The sequence below is a fragment of the Salminus brasiliensis genome, chromosome 2, assembly GCF_030463535.1.
Source record: "Salminus brasiliensis chromosome 2, fSalBra1.hap2, whole genome shotgun sequence".
Lineage (NCBI taxonomy): Eukaryota > Metazoa > Chordata > Actinopteri > Characiformes > Bryconidae > Salminus > Salminus brasiliensis.
In genome coordinates, this window is record NC_132879.1 from 8010444 (window position 1) to 8033956 (window position 23513).

The 23513-nt window shown below is 42.6% G+C and overlaps 1 protein-coding gene across 2 annotated transcripts in view; it reads left to right on the forward strand.

The window, feature by feature from the left end:
- trappc9 (trafficking protein particle complex subunit 9) overlaps window positions 1-23513 on the forward strand; it is a 316053-nt gene that overhangs the window by 134553 nt on the left and 157987 nt on the right. For both annotated transcript variants that reach the window (XM_072674281.1, XM_072674282.1), the window contains 2 exons: window positions 3461-3613; window positions 19137-19255. In XM_072674281.1, the coding sequence (XP_072530382.1) occupies window positions 3461-3613; window positions 19137-19255 (272 nt within the window). The remainder of the gene's footprint in view (window positions 1-3460; window positions 3614-19136; window positions 19256-23513) is intronic.

Genomic DNA, 23513 nt, shown 5'->3' on the forward strand with positions numbered 1-23513 from the left:
TGGTGACAGCTGTTTAAGCGGCTGTTGTCCTACTGTTTGCTCTTCTTTGTTAGTCTGCTGTTGTCGTGATCATTTATTTTCTCTGTTGATGTGCACAGAGCCGAGCTTCCTTCAGGAAGCGCGTAATGAAAATGATAAAGCACTGAAATAGGAACTGCTGGTAAAGTGTTCAGATCTGATCTCAGTATACACTCCTGAAAATGAAGGTGGGAAATCTTTAAATTGGGACAGAATCTTTACATCAAGTAAAGGGTCTGGAGACCTTTTAAAGGTTCTTCATGTTCACACGTCACTTTTTTCACGAAGAACCATGTTCGTGATAGAGATTTGTGAGTGTGATAAACGTTTAAATTGGTAAAGAACCTTCTTTAGACCTTTGAAAGGTTCTTCACATTCACATATCGCATATTCCTTGTCTGTAATAGAGGTTCTTAAAGGTTCTTTAGTCATTTCAAAGATTTTCACACCTACACTAATCTCTACACTGTTACAGACATGGTTCTTTAAGGAACTGAAGGGGTTCTCCTATGGATACCTTTAAATTAGTACATTTATTACATCAAGTGAAGGTTCTTTAGACGTTTTTAGGGGTTCTTCACACACTCAGATGTCTATTACAACAGCGGGTCTTCTGTGGAAGAGATCTCCAAATGTGGACTTTATGTCCAGTTTCCAGTGTCACGCCTACCAACGATTGCAGAGTCCAGGACTGGAACCTGGATTCAAGGTCCAGATTTGAGGACCTCTGCTCTGCGGCTTCCCTCAAAGAACCATGTGCCACATTCTTATTTTTAAGGGTGTACAGTAAGTTGGGTGCTAGTGCAGCCACACTCACAGAAACACTGAAGGTAAAGGTTATTCTCCGTCAGATTCTCAGCGTCAGTTAAGAAAAGTGCTAACCTTCAGAAAGTCCATTAGGAGCCAAATGAGTGGCTTTTTCTCTGTAAACCAGATCACGTTAGGTTGACTAGCAGCACTTTTCTTTGCTAGAACTTGAAAACAAGTGTTTGTGTACTCTGGTAAACAGGCTACTTCTGTTTTTTCAGGGGTTTATTAATGGGTGTTGTGAGTAGATGTGTGAGATGTTCATTATTTTATGAGGTTTATTCGCAAATAATCTCAGCTGACCAGTTTAAAGCTGTGCTTTTCTAATAAATGCAGCTCTGTGCTCAGTTCTGTTCAGTTTTGCTGTGATCGCGTTTTTTCTTCTGTTCTGTGAGTATCTGAATAAAGCTGTACTTATTTGGACACACACACACACACACTTACACTGTGACTGGATGTAGAGTGTAGATGATTGAGCAGGGAGGCTGCAGTGTTGCTGTCAGGCTCAGATAGACGACGACTCGATGGAAATGGAGAAACTGTTATAGCTGAAAAATTAGCTTCTGCTATTGTACCTCTCTCTCTCTCTCTCTCTCTCTGCCTCTCTCTCTCTCTCTCTCTCTCTCTCTCTCTGTCTCTCTCTCTCTCTCTCTCTCTCTCTCTCTGCCTCTCTCTCTCTCTCTCTCTGTCTCTGTCTCTCTGTCTCTCTCTCTCTCTGTCTCTCTCTCTCTCTCTCTGCCTCTCTCTCTCTCTCTCTCTCTCTCTCTCTCTCTCTCTGTCTCTCTGTCTCTCTGTCTCTGTCTGTCTGTCTCTCTCTCTCTGTCTCTCTCTGGTCTCTGCATATTCATTCATTTCCAAACCTGCTCACTCCACATCCACAGCCAGTGACCTATCTAGAACCTCTATATGGTCTAGAATGGTATATTTTCCCTCAATAAATTCATCCCATTCACTGGGTATCAGAAAGAGGATTGGTTCATTCTAATTCTGTTGGTTTTTGTTTATACTGGTGTTTAATCTGACATGTAAGACCTTCAGTCTTCAGCTAAACCATACAACTGCAATCACCATAATGCAGTGTGTTCCAAAACCTTAACCCTTTACATTCCCAGCTCCTGATTCTCCACAACTGAAAACGGACACAAGTCCTTGGCAGCTAAGGTTGCGATAGAGATTGGGATTCGCTTTGTCCTGTCAGAGTTGGAGGGAACGAGTTGGAGTGATGAACTTTGACATCACTTGCTCGATGGCGCTGTAGATAGCAGCTACGGAAAACTCGCTCATCCACTGCACTTTTGCGTTCCCGAGTTCCGCCTTTTGCTTACAGAATCACTGCAGAATCATTCATGTCCACGTTAAGATGCATCTCATAATCGAATTCTTATGTAACCCCTAATACGGAGACCGACAGAATGGACACCTGAGACTCTGCTTAAATGAACACAGTGAATTTCTGCAGGTTGTTGAGGAGCTGTTGAATGTAACATGGTGCTGAAATCACACAGTGCTGCTATTCTCTCTGTTTGCTGTAAGCGCTCTCACTGTATGTCAGCCTAAGTAATGGCCGCATATTTCAGAGGGTTGTAAACGTGCGCGGGTGCGATTAGGCCTCCTCTCTGACGGCTCTGTGAACCGCTGAACAAACGGATGCCCTGCTTTCATAAAGCGCTTGGAAGAAGAACTGTACAGAACCCCCCGGCCTGGCTTTTAAAAATGAATTTAATTTAAGACTGAAATGGTTTCTGCAAGAATGTGTGTATGTGCATGTATAGTGTGTGTTTTGTTTTTGCGCATATGTGTGTGTGTGTGTGTGTGTGTGTGTGTGTGTTTAGTTTCCTCTCTCTCTGCAGCAGGTTTTGGTTTTATTACCTGTCTCGAGGTTGTGTTTTGACAGCAGATATTTCTGGTGCGTTCCCAGCCTGTACTGTTTCTCCTGCCTGATGTATGACCACCTCCCCCCTCTGCTCACACCGCTCTGCTCCGCCTCTGTCACTGAAGTATCTCTGTGTTTGTCTCTTCCACCAAACTTTTGGCAAGTTATTCAGGGAGCAGTCCATAACGCTGTGTTGCGGCAGTGTGCTGAAGCCGAGCTCCGCCGTTCTCAGCACTCCCTCTTCCTCCCGGATTTGCTGAAGTCGGGTTGGTGTGTCCGTGAGCTGTGCTTTGAGCTAACGTTTGGTGTCGGTGCTTATGCAAACTAGACCTGCCGAAGCAGACATGGGCGAAATGCTAGCGTTGCTGCTCAAGGTGCTACACCCTGCACTGTACTAATCCAGTGGGGAGGCAGAGACACGTCTTGGTTAAGAATACCTGCATTACATTCGTTGTTATCCAGAGGAGACAGAGGTGGCAGGTGAACAGTCAGTTTGTGAAGGGGATGATGTTTTAAAGGCAGGACAAATTGGCAAGACTAAGAATCTGAGCCACTGACAAGAACCCAACTGTGATGGATAGACTGCTGGCTCAGAACATCTCCAACACATCAGGCACGTCTTGTAGGGTTTTTCTGCTATGCATTGGTCAAGTACCACAGGTACGTGAATGTTTTACACATCCTGTCTTAGTAATTCTGTAATTAACCATATCTCTCTCTCTCTCTCTCTCTCTCTCTTTCTCTTTCCCTATCTCTCTGTAGAGAAGTTATTTGGGGAGTTTTTGAGCTGGGACCTGCAGGACGCTCTCTCTCGTCTCCCTCTGAAACCAGGCCAGGCCGTCACAGTCCCCATCAACATCCGAGCAAAACTGGATTTCTCCGGTCAAGAGAACCTGCTGCAGGATCTCAACGATGGTCAGAACTCTCTCTCAATTTCTCTCCAACACCTCCAACATCACACATGTCCATGTCTGTAAAGCAGGGTTTAATCCTGCACAGCTTTCTGATTCAGCTCACCAGTTAATTGTAAGATGTAGTCTTTGTGTTAGAGCAGGGAAATCTCCAGCCCTTGAGTCCTCACCCCTGCTCTAAAGCAGGACTTAACGCTGAAAGGCTGCCATGACCAAATTGCAACTTTTGGGTACAGACGTTGTTGTCATCGTCATCATCATCTTACCAGCTTGGTCCAGTTTATTGTCGCAGTGGCCAACAGGGCAAGCGAAGAATCCCAGCCATCCCCGTCCTCCAGCTCCTGAGGGATCCCCACATACTCCCAGGCCAGCATGGGGATAGAACCCTCTTCAGCGGATCCTGGGTCTTCCCCTGGCCCTACTCCCATGCCCGGATATACTTCTGACTGGAAGTGAACCATGGGCATCCTTATCAGATGCTCGAACCACCTCTGCTGGGTCCTCTCAAGGCAAATGAAGAGGGGTTCCACTCAGAGCTCCTCACGGATATCAGAGCTCACAAAGATTGAGCCTAGCCAACCAACACTCGTATCCTTATGCAGATGCAGAAAACACATCTAGGCTGGTGAACTTCAGTGTCCCTTAACTCTTCAAAAGAGGGTTAATAGCTGGTCCACTGTCCCAAGTGCTAGAGATAGAGTGCACATTGCTCTTCCTGACTCCAAGGTTCAACTTGTGGACTGATTGTCTGTGACCGGACAGCACAGGGTGCTCTGGTACTAGGTACATTTATGAACAACTGATTGAATATGGTGTTCATTATGGACAAACTGTGACTGGCACAGAAGTCCAATAACATCCCACCAGCCGGGTTCACCTCAGGCAGGCTGGTTCTCCCAATCACTCCTCCTGAGCTTTTCCAGTCCTTGCCCATATGAACGTTGAAGTCTCCCAGCAGAACAATGAAGCTAGCATGGGACCAGCATAGGGACCCTCACCGGAATTCCACTGAATACTCTGAACTGTTGTTGGAAGCATATATGCTTCCTCTCTGCCAGCTGGGGACTGTTCCCACACTCATCCAGTGTTTCAAAGTATATAGAAAGTCTTCCTTGGACAGTAGACACAGTTACTCCAGGAAAAGCATGAAAAACTCGAGAAATACTTTTTAATACCCTTGATTTCAGAAGACAATGAACGAGCAGGTGTCCCAATACTTTAACCTACATTGACATTGACTAAAGGAACCGGTTACTTCCAATGCTTTTACTGTGTCTTTAACATCATATGCACGTAAGCAGCCTCTGCTTAGATTGGCTGCCCTGTATTGCACCTCATTCAAAAAGCACTGTCTGTGGTTGGGGCTTAACTGCAGTAGGTTAAAAGGGTGGATGTTTATGGAAATGTGTGGGTTTTTTTTAATGAAGGGCTGTTTCTGATGCTTACTTTTTATATAGATAGACTGTATGTGCAGTAGATATGGGATGGGGGGGGGGGGGTGAACGGCATCTGAGTGAAAGACTTTAACAGAATATTTGACTGTTATTTGAGACAGGAAGGACAATTCCTCACTTTTCTGCAATATGGGCTCTTTAGAGTCAGGATGGCGTGACTTTCAGAGCTCTTTTGCGTTCCAGCAGCTGTTGCTCCATACGGCGTCCTGCTGTCACCAGAGCAGCCGAGCATTCTGCTTCATAAACAAAGATTATTTTAATGTACACTTTATTTATTTATTTATTTATTCATTAATATATTTCAGCCAGTGGCTAATTAAGCGTATTACCAGATATTAAACTGATGCTGGGATTTAAAGCAAGTGCTTTATATATATATATATATTTTTTTTTATTTATTTATTTATTTTTAATAAACACCAGAGCAACCCCCTTAGCCCCGCCCCCCCAGCATTGAACACCTGCCCTCTCTCCACCCCCACCGGTTTCCAAATTGCTTCTACGCCCTTGCTGGAAAGAGAGGATATTCCAAAAGGTCTGATTTAGAGCTCAGGCTCATCTTTTAACTTTCAGACTACCTTCTCTCAGCTGGACCCCGCTCTCGCGCTGTACCTCTCTTTTTCCTCTATTCTTATTCATATCTTTCATTTCTCCTTCCTTATATTACTTTCAGCTCATCTGTGTTTACTATCATAGGTTTTCCTTCTGTTTTTCTACTCTCTCTCTCTCTCTCCTCACATATCTCCCTCTCGTTTATCATGCCTCTCTTACTTTCTCTGCTATATGGACTCAGTGTGTGCATTAATATGAATGAGGAATAAATAGAGCAGGCCTGTTGCGAATGAACCACAGCTCCAGCTTCTTCTCCTGCTTTTTCGCTCTCTCGGCTCCTCTCCACCGATGGTACCACACTAGTTTAATTACTGCAGCAGTAATGGTGGCTCTGAGTTACGCAGATAAGGCTCACTTCCTCTGAACAACAGGCTTAACTATTTTCCTATTACTGTAGCAGCACAGGGGGGGCAGTGGATTGTAAACAACTGATGTTATCTGCCGCAGTAACACGCTATCGTGGTTATTTAGCTTCCATTAGCCTTGATTGTGGCCTTGGCAGCGCTGTTTTGCTCGCTGAGGAGGTTGTTTGGTGGTGGATATGATTAATCATGGAAGCTGTCGGTAATTAAACCTCCAGACGTTTAGGTCTTCTTTCACAGTGACATTTTTCTGTTCAACCGTTATTATAATTTTGAGTTTTCAGAGACTTTATGAATCTGTTTATTCTCTTGTTATGAAAGTAACACCTGTTCCATTAGCTTTAACCCTCATTTTTTAAGTATGACTGGCAGGTTCTCCCAAGGCGAACATGCCTGAGGTGAGGATCCTGGCAAACACGATCCGAAACACTTTAATAGGAGAGAGTATGCCTGGAAGAGGGTTAACAGGAACTACCCCTGGAGCTAGGCCTGGAGGTAGTGTCCGCTGATGAGTGCCTGGTGGCTCTGTAGCGCACATACTTACTTTGGTTGAGCTCAGCCTGCACAGATAATGTGGGAGGACTAGGAGTACCATGTGGAGCCACCAGCTAAAAGGTCCAGAGCAGGGGTGTTCTGGCCATTTGATATCTGAACTTGAGTGAACTTGTGTTTTCCAGGTTGGAGTGCACACTTCACAGTAGAAGTCGTCACAGGTGGGAGGAGTCACTGCGGCCATGTCCACTGAGTGGCGAAAAGGCAGACTGAGTGGCAGCATAAACGTTCATTGTAATTCAGAGCTCTCCTTTTACAGACTGCTGAAGTTGTAAGAATAGAGAAACAAATGGATTTGCTGCAACTTGCAGAAACTGACGGGAAGCCAGGCACCGAAACATGTGGGAGCTCACTGAGTGGTGAAGTTACGCTCTTAAAAATACAGGTGGGGATGAAACTAAGCCCACTGTAGTTGCGAGTTTAGCGACATGCTGAGTTCAAGAAAAAGGGACAGCCAGCAAACCTTATTAACAGTGGAAAACACTCCTAGGACTATTCACTTCACTCTGTGCTCTCAGATATGAGGCTGTATCCTCTAATCAGGTGTGATTTGAGCCTCAGCTTAGCTGGACGCTCCTGGGTACACATCGCTGTCTAGGACCATTGGTTGTTTAGTAATTTGGATGCATCGCTGTTGAGTCCAACTGCCTTAATGGGCAGATGATCCTTAAACTGCCTTTAACTGCTCGTTTCTTTCCTGGTTTGGCCGTTTTTTGTAATAAACGAAATGTTTTTTCACTCAATCCAACTAAAAGAGGTGTGATAATGTGACGTTAATGCATACCCTCTCTATAACTATGATAACGTATGTCCCCAAAGCCCTTTTTTGGTAGAGGGGGATTTCTGAATAACTGTCCAATGTGTGTTTAGTCATTTTCGGTTCATGCCCACTAGCCATCACACAATTCTTTTGTTCTGTCCCTTTTTTTCTGGCTTCAATTTGTCTGTTTTTATATATTTACTTATTCATCATTCTCTCTGTTTGCTTATTTTTTTCTTCTTTATTCGTGAACTTTTACATTTTCTTTCCTTTTCTCTCTCTTTTCTCTGTATTTATTTTTCTTCCTTTGTTTCTTTCTTTCTTTCTTTCTTTCATTTTTCTTCCTTCCTTCCTTTCTTTCTTTTTTACTGTCCTGGCTTTGTCCATCCCTGCTTCGCTTCATCCCTCCCAGTATCTCTCTCTCTCTCTCTCTCTCTCTCTCTCTCTCTCTCTCCCTCTTATTCTCTGTCTTTGTCCGTTCTCTTTTACTCTTTATCTCTACTTGTCTGGGTCTCTGTCTTTCTCCTTCATTCCTCTTTCTGCCCCCCCCCATCTTCTCTTTCCTAATGATTCTGAAGATGATGTCACAGGTCAGTGTGGGGTAGTCGCACAAGCAGAAACTTCCTCTCACACACTTCTCTTCTTTTGGCTTGTTCTTTAGCTTGTTCTCTAAGTGTCGGTTGCTGTTATTGCAGTAAATCTCTGCTCATGATAGTGAAGCTCACTGAACCGAGTTGAACTAAAACACAATGACAGACAGAGAGACAGCAGACAGATTAAACTCCGGGTTGGCTCCAGAGCAGCAGACTGAAAGGGCATTGAGGATAGAGTTGAGGACATTTCACACTAAAAGAGTTTTGAAGGGCGGTGTCCGTCTGTTTTTTTCCCTTCTTTGCTGGAAATAGCAGCCCACCAGCCCACCAATTAGCTTTAGTTTTGATGAGATCATTCTTTTACAAGCTTATAAACCCAGTGCCCCCAACAGCAAACGTCAGCGGGGCTGCAGCTGAATAACATTCCTCGACTCTGATCTGTATTTCTCTCAGATACCAGTGAGTCATTCATATCAGACCAGAATGCACTTCTGCTGCTTCTTCTCGCCCTTCAGGGGGCTGTGATACACGTGTAATGCATATTGTAAGTGGTATTGTGTTGTTAATTACATTATCTGATTCACTGCGGCAGTATGCAATTGCCTGTATCATCCACTTGGGGCTCATTATCTCTCAGAGTGACTGTCTGTTCGGTTCATTTGCCTCTCTAGACTTCCTTACTTGACGAGGGAAGCTGATTAGTGATTAGCAGTTATTGTTCATTAGAACCTAAAGTTAAAGTTTGTTTGTGGCTGTTGGCTTAATTTCTTATGCACAGCCTCCCCCCTCCAGATTTCTGATGTGGTTACATAAACTCGGGGCTCGTCCGGGATCATCTTGGGCCCCCTCAAGTCAAGGTCTGTTAGGCATTTGTGAATGGTACGACATTCTGGCCCTTAAATTTCAGGTTATTTTAGAGTACTTCACACACAAACACACATTTCTGTTACAACCATAGTGGTCTCGGTGGTCCTTATACTCCAAACTGATGCTATGCATTGGACATGTCATGAAATCAAATTTCAGGCATGTCCACATAAGCCTGAAGATCTAAGCCTTCATTCATATTGCAAACCACAATGCTCAGTGTGGAGGTTGGTCTTTGGTTCTTTAGGTGAACATAATTTGATCAAGGCCTTCTTAAAAGGAGTGCAGTGCTTACCTAGAAGGGATGGGATTTGCCCTTGGTGTAGGACTGAGTGTAGTGCACGCTTTGAGCCACCATCTCAAGCATGCCTTGAGTGGATTGGAATCCAGTGTTGAAGTCAAGGTCAGCATGTTTGCTAGTCTTACTCTTTCTCATGAAGGCATGAGTTTAGTGAGCAGTGGACAGCAGTGCAAGCAGACAATAACCATTGGTTCTCAGCAGTTAGATAGCAAAGTAGATCAGGGTTCAAATATTGGCCCTTTTCCCCCTGGTATTTCTGTCTTCCAGGATTTGTATGGATGAGCCATGGGACGGGTTGGGTTCTCTTTCTTTTTTTTTTTATCCCCCTGAAGGTTGAAACAACTGAGGTGTATTACCTTTTTTTATTTTATAAGATTTTGCATTGCATTTTTGGACTGGCTTTTGGCTGTGTATCTCCCTGTTGCTAGGCAACCATAGTGTTAGAATGGTCAAACAGCAGTACTAGCTACTAGCTTTCATTACGATAAGTGCAGCTGTAAGCTCTGACTCTTGCCATTGTGGAACGTGACCTGCTATCTCTGTGACTAGCAAGTGTGGCGCTGCTTCCTAAAGCCAACTTGCCTATGTTTACATTTATAGCATTTAGCAGATGCTCTTACCCAGAGCAACCTTCAACAATACTTAATCATTCACTGCGAATATCCAAAGCTAATGGCGACAGACCCCTAATTCACAATTCCTAGAACCTGAATGTAGAGACTATGTAAACTATACACAAATCTGTAGAGAAGAACACAACACAGCAAGTGCTGTAAGAGGATGCGGCCTCGAAAGAGATGGGTCTTCAGCCGACCTCTGAAGACAAGAAGTGATTCTGCTGTTTAGACAATCAGAGGAGGACAAAAAAAGTCTGGATGCTTGTCTTCCTTGCGTCCTGAGAGATGGTTGGTCAAGCCAAGCTACTGGAAGCTTGACGAGCTCTTGGTACAGATCAGGTTTTGACCATTGCTATCAGGTAGGGGGAGGAGCTGGACCGTTTTTGACTTTGTAGGCAAGCGTCAGAGTTTTAAATCTAATGTAGGCAGCTACAGGAAACCAGTAAAGAGTACATGGCAAGGGACTGGCATGGCTAAACTTCAAGTCAAGCAGCTGTGTTCTGCATCAGCTCAAGGGGCCTGATGGTACATATAGGAAGGCCAACCAGAATGGAGTTGCAATTGTCCAGTTTTGAAACGCAGAGGGGCTGAACAAGCATGAGTGGTCTTCCTAGAAAGAAATGTCTGATTTCTCTGAATGTTATAGAGCAGAAATCTGCATGACAGAGTCACATTTGCAGTGTGAGTGAGTCGAGAACGAGAACTGATCATCAGTAACCGCATCATGGCTATGTTCTTCTGTAGGAATTCTCAAAGCACATAGATCACAGAAAAGTCATGTAGGTCTTTGGATGTAAAGCAGCTCTGTCTTGCTTGAATTAAGCTTCAGGTGGCGGGCTGTCATTCATTAAGAAATGTTGGCTAGACGTGCTGAGATCAGAGCCGAGACCTGTGTGTCAGAAGGCGGAAAAGACAGGATCAGTTAGGCTAGGAGTCTATGCAATGAATGTTAATGACCTAAAAGAGCTGCTTGTTGTTGGGTATAATTTCTGTCTGTGAAATGACCGTAGTCACTTAAGGTCTGCCTTCTGTTTGATCTGACTGGTCAGCACAGAAGACAGGCACTCATTACCTTGACTCTATTTGCCCAGCATTGGTGTAGCGTAGTGGATAACTCTGCTTTATCTGAGACAGGCTAGGGTTTAATTCTTCAGCTGCAATTAAAGGCCTTGGGCAACACTCCTAACTCTGCATTCTCCTACCTCAGCATCATGATTCAAATTTCAGTCACTCTGTTGACTTGACCACATAAAAAGTGAACCCTCCAGTAAGCAAAAATAGTCAGCTAGATACGTCTTTCCCATTGAATGAATTTGTAAATAAAAAAATGGCTCCACATAAATCGGATATACAACATGAACAGTGATCCCAAAGCCTAGCATGCAGCAAAGCAAGGCTGTGTTTCAAGGCTGTGATGCTACTCAAGGCTGGTTGGTGCCAGTGAGCTACCATACCATGTAGGAGACTGGGGTTCGATTCCCGGTCTGGGTGGCTATGCTGCGCTACACCAATAAGAGTCCTTGGGGATGACTCCTAACACTATGTTGGCCCACCTCTGTAGTACGTGTGACCTTGTAAGTCGCTCTGGATAAGAGCGTCAGCTAAATACCATAAATGTAAATGTATGGCTTACACATTTTGGAGGATGCATCAGTTGAGAATAATTACTGTGAAATTGAAGGACATGACTGGTCAGTCACCCATGGTCCTTCAAATGCAGAGCAAAACGTATTAAAAAGTGTCCGTTTCATCATCAAGAGATTGCAGGGTCGATCCCTGGTGATGCCCTAGCCATCCGTTGTTACCTAGAGTCTTAGAAAACAGTGTGAACAGTACTGAACAGCTGTTGCTGATGAGACGCTGTGTCAGTGGTGTGTCAGTCCAGTTTCCAATGTGTGTGAATGAGCCCTGATTGGGAACCTTTGTGTACTGGTGCTATCAAGGTCTCTTCTACCTCGGCTTCATGCTGCACTTTGAGACTCTGACTCTGTTTCTGTAATGTTATTATAGTAGTAACAGTGCTTTAGTCGTTAGCAGCAGACATGAGTGTCAGTAGTGCAGGCAGTGTGTTCTGAGTAAAGTGTCCTGGCATATGAAGGGGGATCCTGTGTCTCATGTAAAGTGCCTGGGTGAAAAATAGGTCTGAGATCAGTAGTCCAGTCCAAAAGCCGAACATATGAATTAGTTCAAGCTGCACAGTCTGGCTGTACACTATATCCAGTCCACTGTTTCTCCTTTGGTGGACATTTCCTTCATTATTACTATGTAAATTAAGGTATTGATTGTGCTTTCTTCATGGTGAGACAGGATACCCTTTCCCTAATGTATGCACGGCTCAGAGCTATTCTTAGAGCAGTGATAGTGCTGTTCCGGCAATTTTTTGATTGGACCGTGGAAACATCTGAGTCAGGATGTCGAGTCACTTTGCTAATAGACTGTGGAAATTCTTTGATTGGGGCTCTTCTGCAAATACTTGGATGGCCTGAACGTGCTAGTTTTGGGTTTGTAGTTGTTTGCGGATCACAGATGCTCTGGAGTAGCTTCAGCCATTAGGCTCCTTTCTCACACTAAATTTGGGACATTACTTGGTTACTTGTACCGATAATATTCATGGTACACTCCATGAAGCAAGACATGAAGTCCTTAGCATGAATAGAATCAACTCCTTTACTTCATAGGTCAAGCTGTAGCGTCACTCTGATGGTGGGCCGTGGAAACATCTGCATCATGAGACCGAGTCACTCTGATGGTGGGCTGTGGAAACATCTAAACCATGATTTCGAGTTACTTTAATGGCGGACAGTGGAAACATCTGAGCCATGATTTTGAGTCACTCTGGTGGTGGTCTGTGGAAACATCTGGGCAATGCTGTAGAGCCACTTTGGTTAGGGACAGTGGAAACATCTGAACCATGATGCCGAGTCACTGTGATGGTGGGCCGTCAAAACATCTAAACCATGAATTCAAGTCACTGCAGTAGCAGACAGTGGAAACACCTGAGCCATGATTTTGAGTGACTCTGGTGGTGGACTGTAGAAACATCTGGGCCATGCTGCCGAAGTGACTCTTGTGGTGATTTGTAGAAACATCTAAGCCATGCTGTAGAGTCACTCCGGTGGTGGACCATTGAAACATCTGAGCCATGATGTCGAGTCACTCTTTTGGTGGTTTGTAGAAATATCTGAGCCATGATGTAGAGTCACTCTTTTGGTGTTTTTTTAGAAACATCTGAGCAAAGCTGTAGAGTTAGTCTGGCGGCAGACCATGGGAACATCCAAGCCACGGAGAAGAGTTACTCTGGAAGCAAACTGGAGATGTATCTGAACCATGATGTCAAGTTAATCTGGCAGCGGACTGTAAGAAACACTCAAACCGCAATGTAGAGTCTCTCTGACCAAAGGCAATGGAAGCATCCAAGCTGCAATGTAAAGTCAATCCGGAGGCGAACCGCAGAAGCATCCAGGCTGTGATGTAGTAGAGTCTCTCAGACGGAAGGCCATAGAAACATCCAAGCTGCATCGTATCGTACTCAGTAATGCAGCTGAGTCACAGTTTCTCTGTAGGTTAAATGAGGCTTTTACGGTAGCCTCAAAACAACATATTTGTGGGCGGAGCCTGGATAATCCCTCATAAATTTGTGATCATCTGAAGAAGAGTGAGAGAATGTGTTTTGTTTTTTTGTGTGTGTGTGTGTGTGTGTGTGTGTGTGTGTGTGTGTGTGTGTGTGTGTGTGTGTGGCATGGCAAATTGCTCTGAGAGCTGCTCTCAAGGGAACATAGTCAAATGAAGCTTTTATATGCTCTGTTCCGACATCTTCCGTTCCTGTGATTTTTAGGGTCAGACACACAGACACAACATCCTATCAGTGTGTGTGTGTGTGTGTGTGTGTCTGCCAGTACAGGAAGAGCCATAATGAGTGGAGCTTTTAGAGTGTGAGAGCTGCAGTTGAATGCACACAGCCTCAGAAAGGTTAAATAAATCCAGAAATAAACAAACTAATATCTGCACTGGTTACGGCCTGCTGCTGTGCTGCTGTTGGGGGTTGTGTTTTTGTCCTGCATTCAGTGTGTATGGCAAGCTGTCAGATGTGGGTTTTGTGTACACATTCTACGTGTGTGTGTGTGTGTGTGTGTGTGGGTAGATGGTTTTGTGTGCTTTTTGAATGGCTTTTGTGTGCAGTTGTTGTTGACGTTCTGTTTCATGTACACGGGATATTGAATGTTGAGTGTTTAGTGTATTGAGTTTTTCCATTGCACAGAACATTCTTCTATAAGCTCCTGGACAATGGAGTGAATGGAGCAGCTGTTCGTCTACCTTGATTAGGGAGGCAACAAACATGCACTTTTTATTCAACTGAAATTTCACTTGGCTAATATTAATAGCCATTAGAAGTTACTTGTTCTTCCCAGAAAATCATTATCAACCATATTCCCACCATAGGGTACATTTACATTTACGTCTACCCACTAGGAAACCACTGGAATTTTGTATACTTAAGAAACCACTTATATTTAAGTGTACCAACTAGAATACAATTAAAATCCAGGTGGACCCATGAGAAAAACATTAGAATTTAGGTGTACCCATTATGAAACAATTTTAGGTATATTTAGGGGTGCCTACTAGAAAACAATTAAGATTTAGGCGTACCCGCTAGGAATCCATTAGGATTTAAGTGTGCCAACAAGAAAATCATTAGAATTTAGGTATACCCCCATAAGAAACCATTACAAGTTAGGTGTACCCACTAAGGAACCATTAGGATTTAAAAATCATTAGAATTTAGGTGTACCCCATAGGAAACCATTACAAGTTAGGGGTTCCCAAAAGGAAACTATTAGGATTTATTTGTACCCACTAGAAAATCATTAGATTTTAAGTGTGCTTTCTAGGAAACATTAGAAATTAGGTTCACTCACTAGGAACCTGTTAGGATTTAGGTATGCCTTCTAGGAGTACTGGCTAGAAAACTATTACCATTTACATACTCTTACTAAGTAACTTGTAGGATTTACAGTGCCTATAAAAAGTATTCATCCTATTGGATGTTTTCCCATTGTTTTTTTTTTTAAATGGTCAATATTGAAGAAGAATTTGCCCAAATAGACTTTTAATGTAAATTTACATTAAATTTAAATGTACAAAGTAGTATATAAAATAAAATAAAGAAATACAAAAATTATATATATATATTATTTGTGTGTGTGTGTGTGTAAAATAAAGTGACTTCATCATTCAGATGGTAGAGTGGCAGAGAGGGCTACACCTCCACTAAAAACCTGTAGGAGACTCCAAGGTCAGCTGGAAGAAGGTTCTGTGGTCTGATAACGAGACCAAAAAGGAGCTTTTTGCCCATCAGACTGGACTCCAAACACTGCACCACAAACACCACCTCCCACACCAGCCTCCGTGGGAGACTCCAGAATTTCAAAAACCTAAAACACTGTGGTTGTGTGGACGGGAGAGCAAAACACAGAGAAGAAGCAGCGTTTTTAAACCTCCAGATACATGTGGGTGGGGCCTAAGGTCTTTCTGAATGTTGAAGATGTTTAATGACCACTGGAGAATAATTCTAATAGATAAGAAAAGTCCCAAAGATCTCAGACCCCACCGTACACAACGCCTCCTCTACCACACACAAGTAGGCACAGCAGTGTGTGTTTGTGTGTGTACCTGTGAGTAATTGTAAGAGTGGGTGGGTGTGTGTGGAGAACATCATCCTGTATATCATAAAGAGATAACACCACACACTCTAATTGAACACTCCAGACCCAATTGCAGTGTGTTTTATTTACGGTTTGTTTATAGTGTATCGTTTTTCACCCCACGGCGGTTATGGATTTTTCTATTTCAGGAAGCGATAGACAGATAGATATAGAGGGCGGAGAAGAGGAATGAAAGGGAGAAGAAGAGAGGAGTAATGGTGTAATGGATCGCCTCATCTGTTCTGCTTCTCTCAGCTGGGAACGGGGAGAGTTATGTGTGTGTATAATGGCGTCCAATTCAATTCTGATCATTCTGGTGTCTCTCTCTCTCTCTCCCCCTATCTCTCTCTCGCTCTCTCTCTCTGTCCCAAACACTGTCTTTCTGTATTACAAACCTTTACCTTGTTCTTCCACTCACTGGCCACTTTAGCAGAAACACCTACCTTATAAGACCAGACACCCCTTGTACTCTCTGAAATCTGCCACTTTAGGCTGCTTCAATAATCTCCATAGAAAAGCTCTGACCAGTAGAGCAGGACACTCTAGTGGAGTAGTCTCACATGAGTCTAAGGTCAGTGTGACCAATGCTGAGCATGGACTATAGGGGCAATGGGCTGTGGAGCAGTGGAACTGTGATCACTGAAGTGCTTGTGTTGATTGGAGCGCCCTCCAATACCTTTGGAATGAGCTGGAGTGGCAGAACTGAGTATCCAACATCAGTGCTTGACCTCACGGATGATCTTGTGAGGCTGTATGCAGTCCGGTGCTCCTCACAGCAATGTTCCAACATCTAATTTAAAGTCTTTACACAGTAGTAGAGGCTGGTACTGCAGTAAAGGCGGACAGACTCCCTATTGATTCCCCTGAATTCAGAGGAAACACTGTGGGTGCAAGTGTCCACATACTTTTAGACAAATAGTGTAGGCGCATAGCTATACAACTCTGTCTGTTGGACAGTTTGTCCAAACTGTTGTCCTCTTCTGCCTTGTTCATCATTGGGCACCGCTGATGAAAGTCTAGTGCAGTGTTTCTCAACACTGGTCCTGGTGGCACCCTGCTCTGCACATTTTAGTGCTTTCCCTGCTCCCAACACACAATTAACAAGCGCCGTCAGAGCTGCAGGGAGTCCAGTAAAATGTGCAGGACAGGGTGCCTTCATGACCAGGTTTGAGAAACTCTAGAGGTCAAGATCTACAGTATCTGTCTGAAGACGCTTCTGATAAAGTGGCCGGCGAGTGAACACAGTGTTTAAAAGCCCCAGCAGTGCCATTGTTCCCGATACACTCATAGCTCTAGCTAATGCATTGTTAGCTCCTCTGGCAGTGAGAAATTGACCACTGAGTGACTCAGTTTCGTTCACAACAAATGAATTTTTTACTGTAATCGTTTACTGGATCATTGTGGTGAATTGCCTGTCAGATGGTGTGTGCCCTCACTTAACCGATCAGGGTAAGCTAATGTAACAAATGAGTGAGGGTTGCTTTTTTCCAACATGGCCAGAAGCAGAGCAGTGTTGACTGTTAATATTAGAGGACGTCTCTGTGTGTGTGTGTCTGTGTGTAGTCATTTTTTGGCCTGGGCTGCAAAGCTATGGAAGCTGGTTCTCTGAGCTCTTTGTGAATGTAAGTCAATGAGTGTGTTTTTTATTCTTCACTGCAGCTCTCAGCCTTCTCCTCATTTCCTATCTGCACTGCCTGACTTCACCGTGACGTGTGTGTCTGTGTTTGCGTCGCCCTGGCTGCTCCTCCCCCCTTTAACACAGTCAGGCTCACACTGATATCACGCTTTGAACTCGGTAACCCTGCGTCATTTGTGCACGTGCGCGTCCTGAGTATGCAAATCCACCCCTAGACGACAGTAGAGATCACAGGGTGTTGGTTGCTGGAGCGCTGACGCAATCTGCAGAGCCTTCAAAGACGTCAGGAGTGCGCTTGCACTCATGCAACCTTCTCCAGGCTTCTGAAACGAGTGTGAATCCTTATCCGCTGTGTGTCCTTTACTACTTGCGTTGGACGTACTCTGCATGTCCAAATGTTTGCGGACACCCTTTCTTATTGGTGAGCTTAGCTGATGTAAGGTCCACCGGTCCTGACATATAATATAATAATCTCCCCAGAAACGCACTGACCAATAGGATGGGATGCTCTGGAACAGCTACACATGAGCCTATGTTCACCATGGTCTAGAGAGTTATAAAGCCCCCCTAAGTGTGTTCTCTGAACTGAGGAGCTACATTCAGTGCCTTTGGGATCTACCTAGACTTTGACACTGGATTTCATTTTTAGTGAAATCCACTCGAGGCATGCTTGTGATGGTAGCTCAAAGCATGCACTGCACTCAGTCTAACACCAAAGGTAAATCCCATGGTGGACGACTGACTTCTAGGTAGGCATTGCGCTCCTTTCAAGAAGGCCTTGGTCAAACTATGTTCACCAGTAGAACTGTGTTCTCTGGAGTGGGGGGAGCGCCATCCAGTTTCTTTAAGAATCACTCTTGACTTCAACACCTTGATCACCTTCATTTTCAGGGAAATCCACTTGAGGCATGCTTAGGATGGTGGCTTAAAGTGGGTAAATCCCATAGTGGGCTTCTAGGAAAGTGCTATATGCTCCTTTCAAGAAGGTCCTGATCAAGCTCATGTTCACCTGGAGAAAACCCATCCCCACAACGTGCAATGTGGTTTGTAATGTGAATGTAAACCTTGGTCTACAGGCTTAAGTAAAAATACTTGGAATGTGCTAATTGACAACTTCAAATAGTGGAGTTATTGCTGATGGAGTTAATGTGCAATGCCAAGCAACAGCTAGAGGGGCTATAAAGCCCCCAGCATTAGGCTGTGGAGAAGTGGTGCTTCATCCAATACCTTTGGGATGAGCTGGAGTGGCAGAACTGATCATCTAACATCAGTACCTGACCTCACTGATGCTCTCATGAGGTTGAATGCAATCTAATCCTGCTCACAGCAACAGTCTCTGGAAATGTAGTATGAAGCCTTCCCAGTGGAGTAGAGGCTGTTACTGCAGCTAAGTAAAAAACCCAGTTTACCCAGTAATCATAACTGTGAAGTGTTCGCTAAACATTGCTCCCTTCTGAGCATCTAGCACATTCTCAAAAACCCAGCTAAGCTTGGAGCTTCCCATCATGCTGGAACAAGACGTATGGGTTTACGGAAGCTGCATCAGCAGTGCTGCTCTCATTATGATGAAGACACATTATGTGAGGAGGGCTGGGTACATTTTAAAGCTTATATACAGTTACTAAACATGTAAGGTGCCCAGGTGATGCCATAGAAGAAACACTTTGGGTTCCATAAACTTTTCAACAGTCTGAAGACCCACGACTTGATCCTGGAGCCTCTTGACACTGGTGTTAAGCCTACTTAGCGTAGCATCACACAATTCAACATTACCATTACCACAATGTGGTTAAATAGCGTAATGGCTAGCATCTTTCCTTTCACAGTTGTCCACAGTCGATCACTCTGGACACAACTGACCAATGATGAAAGTAAAGACCTGGACAGAGAAAGAAATGTAGTTCACTAGAGCCAATCAGCATCCAGTATCCCATTTACAGCACTGTTTTAATAACGTTTACCACATTTAATAACCAGATGTAAACATCAGGTATTTGGCATTGTTTTCAATCAGATTTCTCTACCTGAGCTGTTGGTTTCATAATGTGTATTTTTGTTATTATTTCAGATGGAATCAGTGTGACTGGATTACCCATCTCCAGCCCTCTGAGGCAGGTACTGAAACCCCGTCCCGAGAATAAACAAGTCAACACAGACGCCAGCAAGAGTGAATACAACCATGTGAAGGTAAGGACAGTACCAGTTGGCTATATTTCAGCACTGTGCCTTTTTATACTGATTAAATGTTTTACTGAGCTGAAACTCTGTACTTGGATCTCATTACCTTGTCATACCATATATATGGATGTCTTCCATATGGCCATTTAAAAATATCAGAAATTTGCATTTGAATAATGCAAATAATTACATATCTGTATATGTACTATATATGCAGTTGACAAAACCACAAAGATTATGTCCTGCGAAGAAATGCCTTCAGTTCATTATTGCTAGTAAACAATTAACTACTAATTGCTCACTTTATTTGAGAAATGAAGGTCTGAGTGTAAGATGGAACTTTTTGCTAATAGACAGGTGTTCAGCAGGACTCATCACAACCAACCGTCATAACATATACCGTTGCTTTGGCGTTTGTAATGTTTTGGCAGAATTTGAATCTGATGAATGGACTTTTCTTTATGTTAACACTATAGAAATGCTCCAAAATGACTTAAAATCAATGACTTCCATTGACAGTGACAATATGCTATATTTGAATACAAAGTAAAAGTTTCTGGATGCCCTTGTGGAGCAAGTAATGAAATGAAAATAAACTACCAACAGTGACTGAAAGCTTGAGGCTACTAGGTGTGAAGTATATGAAGTTTCCTTCAGTTGTGTGAGACTGATAGTCTTCTAGTATAACTCTTCATTGGCCTAAAGTCATGTTATCCCATCAACACTGTAGTGCCCTCTAAGGAACTATAGAAATTGCATATATTCATTAGCAGACGCTTAGAGGTTACTTTATGTGCATTCAGTCTAAGCCAAACTGAGAGAATCGACACGGGTTCAAGACCTGAAACTGGTGAAGTTTGTTTCCAGTTAAATGACTTAAAATTGATCAGGTTAGTTTCACGGGTTCGTGGCGTGGAATTGATCAGGTTCGTTTCACAGGTTCATGACCTGAAACTTGTCAGGTCTGTTTCCAGTTTCACGACCTGGAATTGATCCTATTATTTATACGGGTTCGTGACGTGGAATTGATCAGGTTTGTTTCACGGGTTCGTGACCTGGAATTGATCAGGTTTGTTTCACGGGTTCGTGACGTGGAATTGATCAGGTTTGTTTCATGGGTTCGTGACCTGGAACTAACCAGGTTTGTTTCACAGGTTCATGACGTGACCCGGCTTTTCTTATTTAGTCCACTTAGTTAGTGCAGTCCACACTTCTTTACTTTTCACTTAAGAAAGATTCTAAGAACGATTGGTATTCTCCAAAAATATGTTCTTAAATATTTTCTTAATCCTATAATATCCTCACACTTAGAGTATAAGAGTTAGCCTTTCAAATGATCAGTTTAAATGGTTGAATTACAGAATTAAGGTCTAATTTAACTGGATTAAAGTGCTGTCTGTGTCCACTTAAGGAAAATTCTTTTTTTTAGCTCTTGTTTACTGAAAATGCTTAAACGCTTAGTTTGATTCTGTCTTTCCTCCATTTTGCTCTTGAATGCACGAGTTCAACTGAATATTGACAAACAAAAATGTGAAGTTAAAATCTTCAGAAAATATGATTATATAATAATAAGTAAAACTTTCTTAAGAGAATATTTGAGATTTTTTTTTGGAGATGTACACTTAGGAACTTTCTTGTGAACTTCTTAATGTTTATCTTAAGATCCTTCATAAGTTTATTTTTAGGAAAGAGAGACATTCCAGTACATTTATTGGATAAATGGAAGAGTTTTTTGTGGGACAGCAAAAAAGGGACATTATTTTATTTGCCCTGTCTTCAATTTTTGCAAACTTTTACAAGCAGCGTAACTCTCTCCACCAATCATAGCTATGTCTGAAGTTGGCACGCCCACAGGCAAAGATAATGGACCATCTGTGTCCCAGCAAATAGAACTTTTAACTAAATGTCAGCAGCGTTTGTCCTTGTTTGTCCTTAGACAATGACATGTATCTGAGTGTGAAAGTTAACTCTCTGAAAGTGGTGAAACATTCTCCTGCCTGCTTTTCTTGTTTTTGCCTGATCAAGTTTCATAAAACTTTAGAAGAATTGACTAGCATGTGGATCCACAGGGCTACTGGATCAGGTTTAAATCAAGGTATGAAGATAGGCAGGATAGAAGCTGAGGATAGCTTTTTACACTTGTGCTGTTTTTGTTGCATCCAGTTTGTATAGTTTTTATTAATATTATTGATTATTTAATATTATTATCTCATTTATTGTAGTATTTGAAAGGGTTTCGCAGCATTGCACTGCCTCACTGGATTATGCATAGCACAATGGAGTGGTCTGAGTGTGTGTGCCTGTTTATGTCTGCCTGTAAAGATATAATGCTTTTTTTTATAGAATGAGTTTAGGCTTAACAACAAGCTTTAGCAGCAGTGTGTGTGTTTGGCAGTGTGTGGAATTCAGTTATTGAACCTTATTATATGAGTAAATAGCTTTAGGCCGCTGTGTGTTTACCAAGAAGAAAGGAGATGCTGGTTAAGCGTTTTTGATGTCCACTCATTGCAGGTCCAAGTCTGCATAGCGTACCCGGCTGAGCCGTACAGCGGCTGTTACTTTGTTTGAAAGTTGAAACTACAAGCCCAGCTTCCATTAACTGAAATCCTGTATTGCAGGTTTTTTCATATAAACTGTGTTTGGCACAGACCTACCCTAAGTGTATGTGTGCATGTTGAGCTATATATATATATATATATATATATATATATATATATATATATATATATATATTAAATACAGATTGGTAATTATTATTGCACTATTGGCCTTTCCAGAACTGGCATTGCTGTGGGTTTGCTACCAAATATAATGGCTGTATTTTCTAAAATTGATTTTAGGCCTGGAACTTCAATTTTAAATTAGTCTAATTAATTAATTTCAGTCTGCAGTCAAATAAATATCACATGGTGTAATTTCTAACTAAAGCAAGTATGATGTTTAATAATTGTAATAGTAAACTCACTCTCTTGTATCTCTAAAATCTCAACTGTGCAGGAAAAGGATAAAACCTTCTTAACTTTCAATGGAAAAAGATTTTATTCACCGTATTTGCTGTTTTTCCACTTTTTGACATATTGTGAATCAGGCAGTTGTTCCTAGCACTGTGCCAAATTTTCAACATATGTACAAAAGTATCAGGGTACGTCCATAATACATCTCTACAGCAGCTTTTATGACATCCCATTCTAAACCCTGTTGAGCTCAGCACTCGACCCTGACCCTGTTCTAAGTTTATGAGCTGCTGTGGTTCCTAAATGCTTCCACTTTTGTATTTATGAATATTCACCTTTTATACTTTCAAAATGAACAGGACAGAGATCCTGAAGCACAACACCCTGCATGGTTAGTCCCTGGTAACACTCTTTTACTAACAGTCTTTCAGTTTTTGTTTGGTGGATTTTCACCCATTTTTCCTGACTAAGGCTTCTAGTTGTGTGAGATTGTCGGATCATCTCGCTACGCTGCTCTGTTGCCGTCTATCCACAGATGTTTGATGATGTTTAGGTTGGGGGACAGTGAGAGCCATGGCAAAACCAGAGGTTTCTAATTTTTTTACGATTTGCACAGCCAGTTGTGCATACAGTGCTGTGTAAAGGCACATTATCTAAAAGCATTGTAAAAACACTGAAGATGTGTTAATGGGCACAGTGATGTCAAACCATGACTTTCTGTATGAAAATCATTCATATTTATGCTAATAATAGTGTTTTTTTATATTTAATCTTGAATGGATGTCATTTTGGAATATTGCGGTTAGTCCAATAATCATGAAATGTTGACAATGTAAAAAGCAGATTTAATAATAATTAATAATGTAATATTTAATATAATAATAATTTAGATTACAAATACAAAAGTATCAGTGGACCTTTGGGAATATGAAATTTAAAGTAGAGAATAGGCCTTTTACAGAGACACTCCAGCGTTTTCAGTCTGATCTGGTGGTCTGATGCCTCTGCAGCTCATGGTGGATCAGCACAGTCAGTCATTTCAGTGTGTTTCCTGAACTGAGAAAAGAACAGGAGACCCTTTGACTCTAAACTCAGTTATAATAGAAGTCAGTGGGCCGATGCTGACGTGTTGTAACTGAACAGCCCTGCACTCCCCACTGTGTACCTACTGTATTCATTCTAATCCTGCTTAGATCATAATCTGATTCATTACGATCAGATAATTAATGTGTTTATTCAGATTTCTATGATTCTGAATTCTGTAATCGTTTGACCCTTTGTTAGCAGGGATTTTCAGTGCTGCAGTCTCGGCA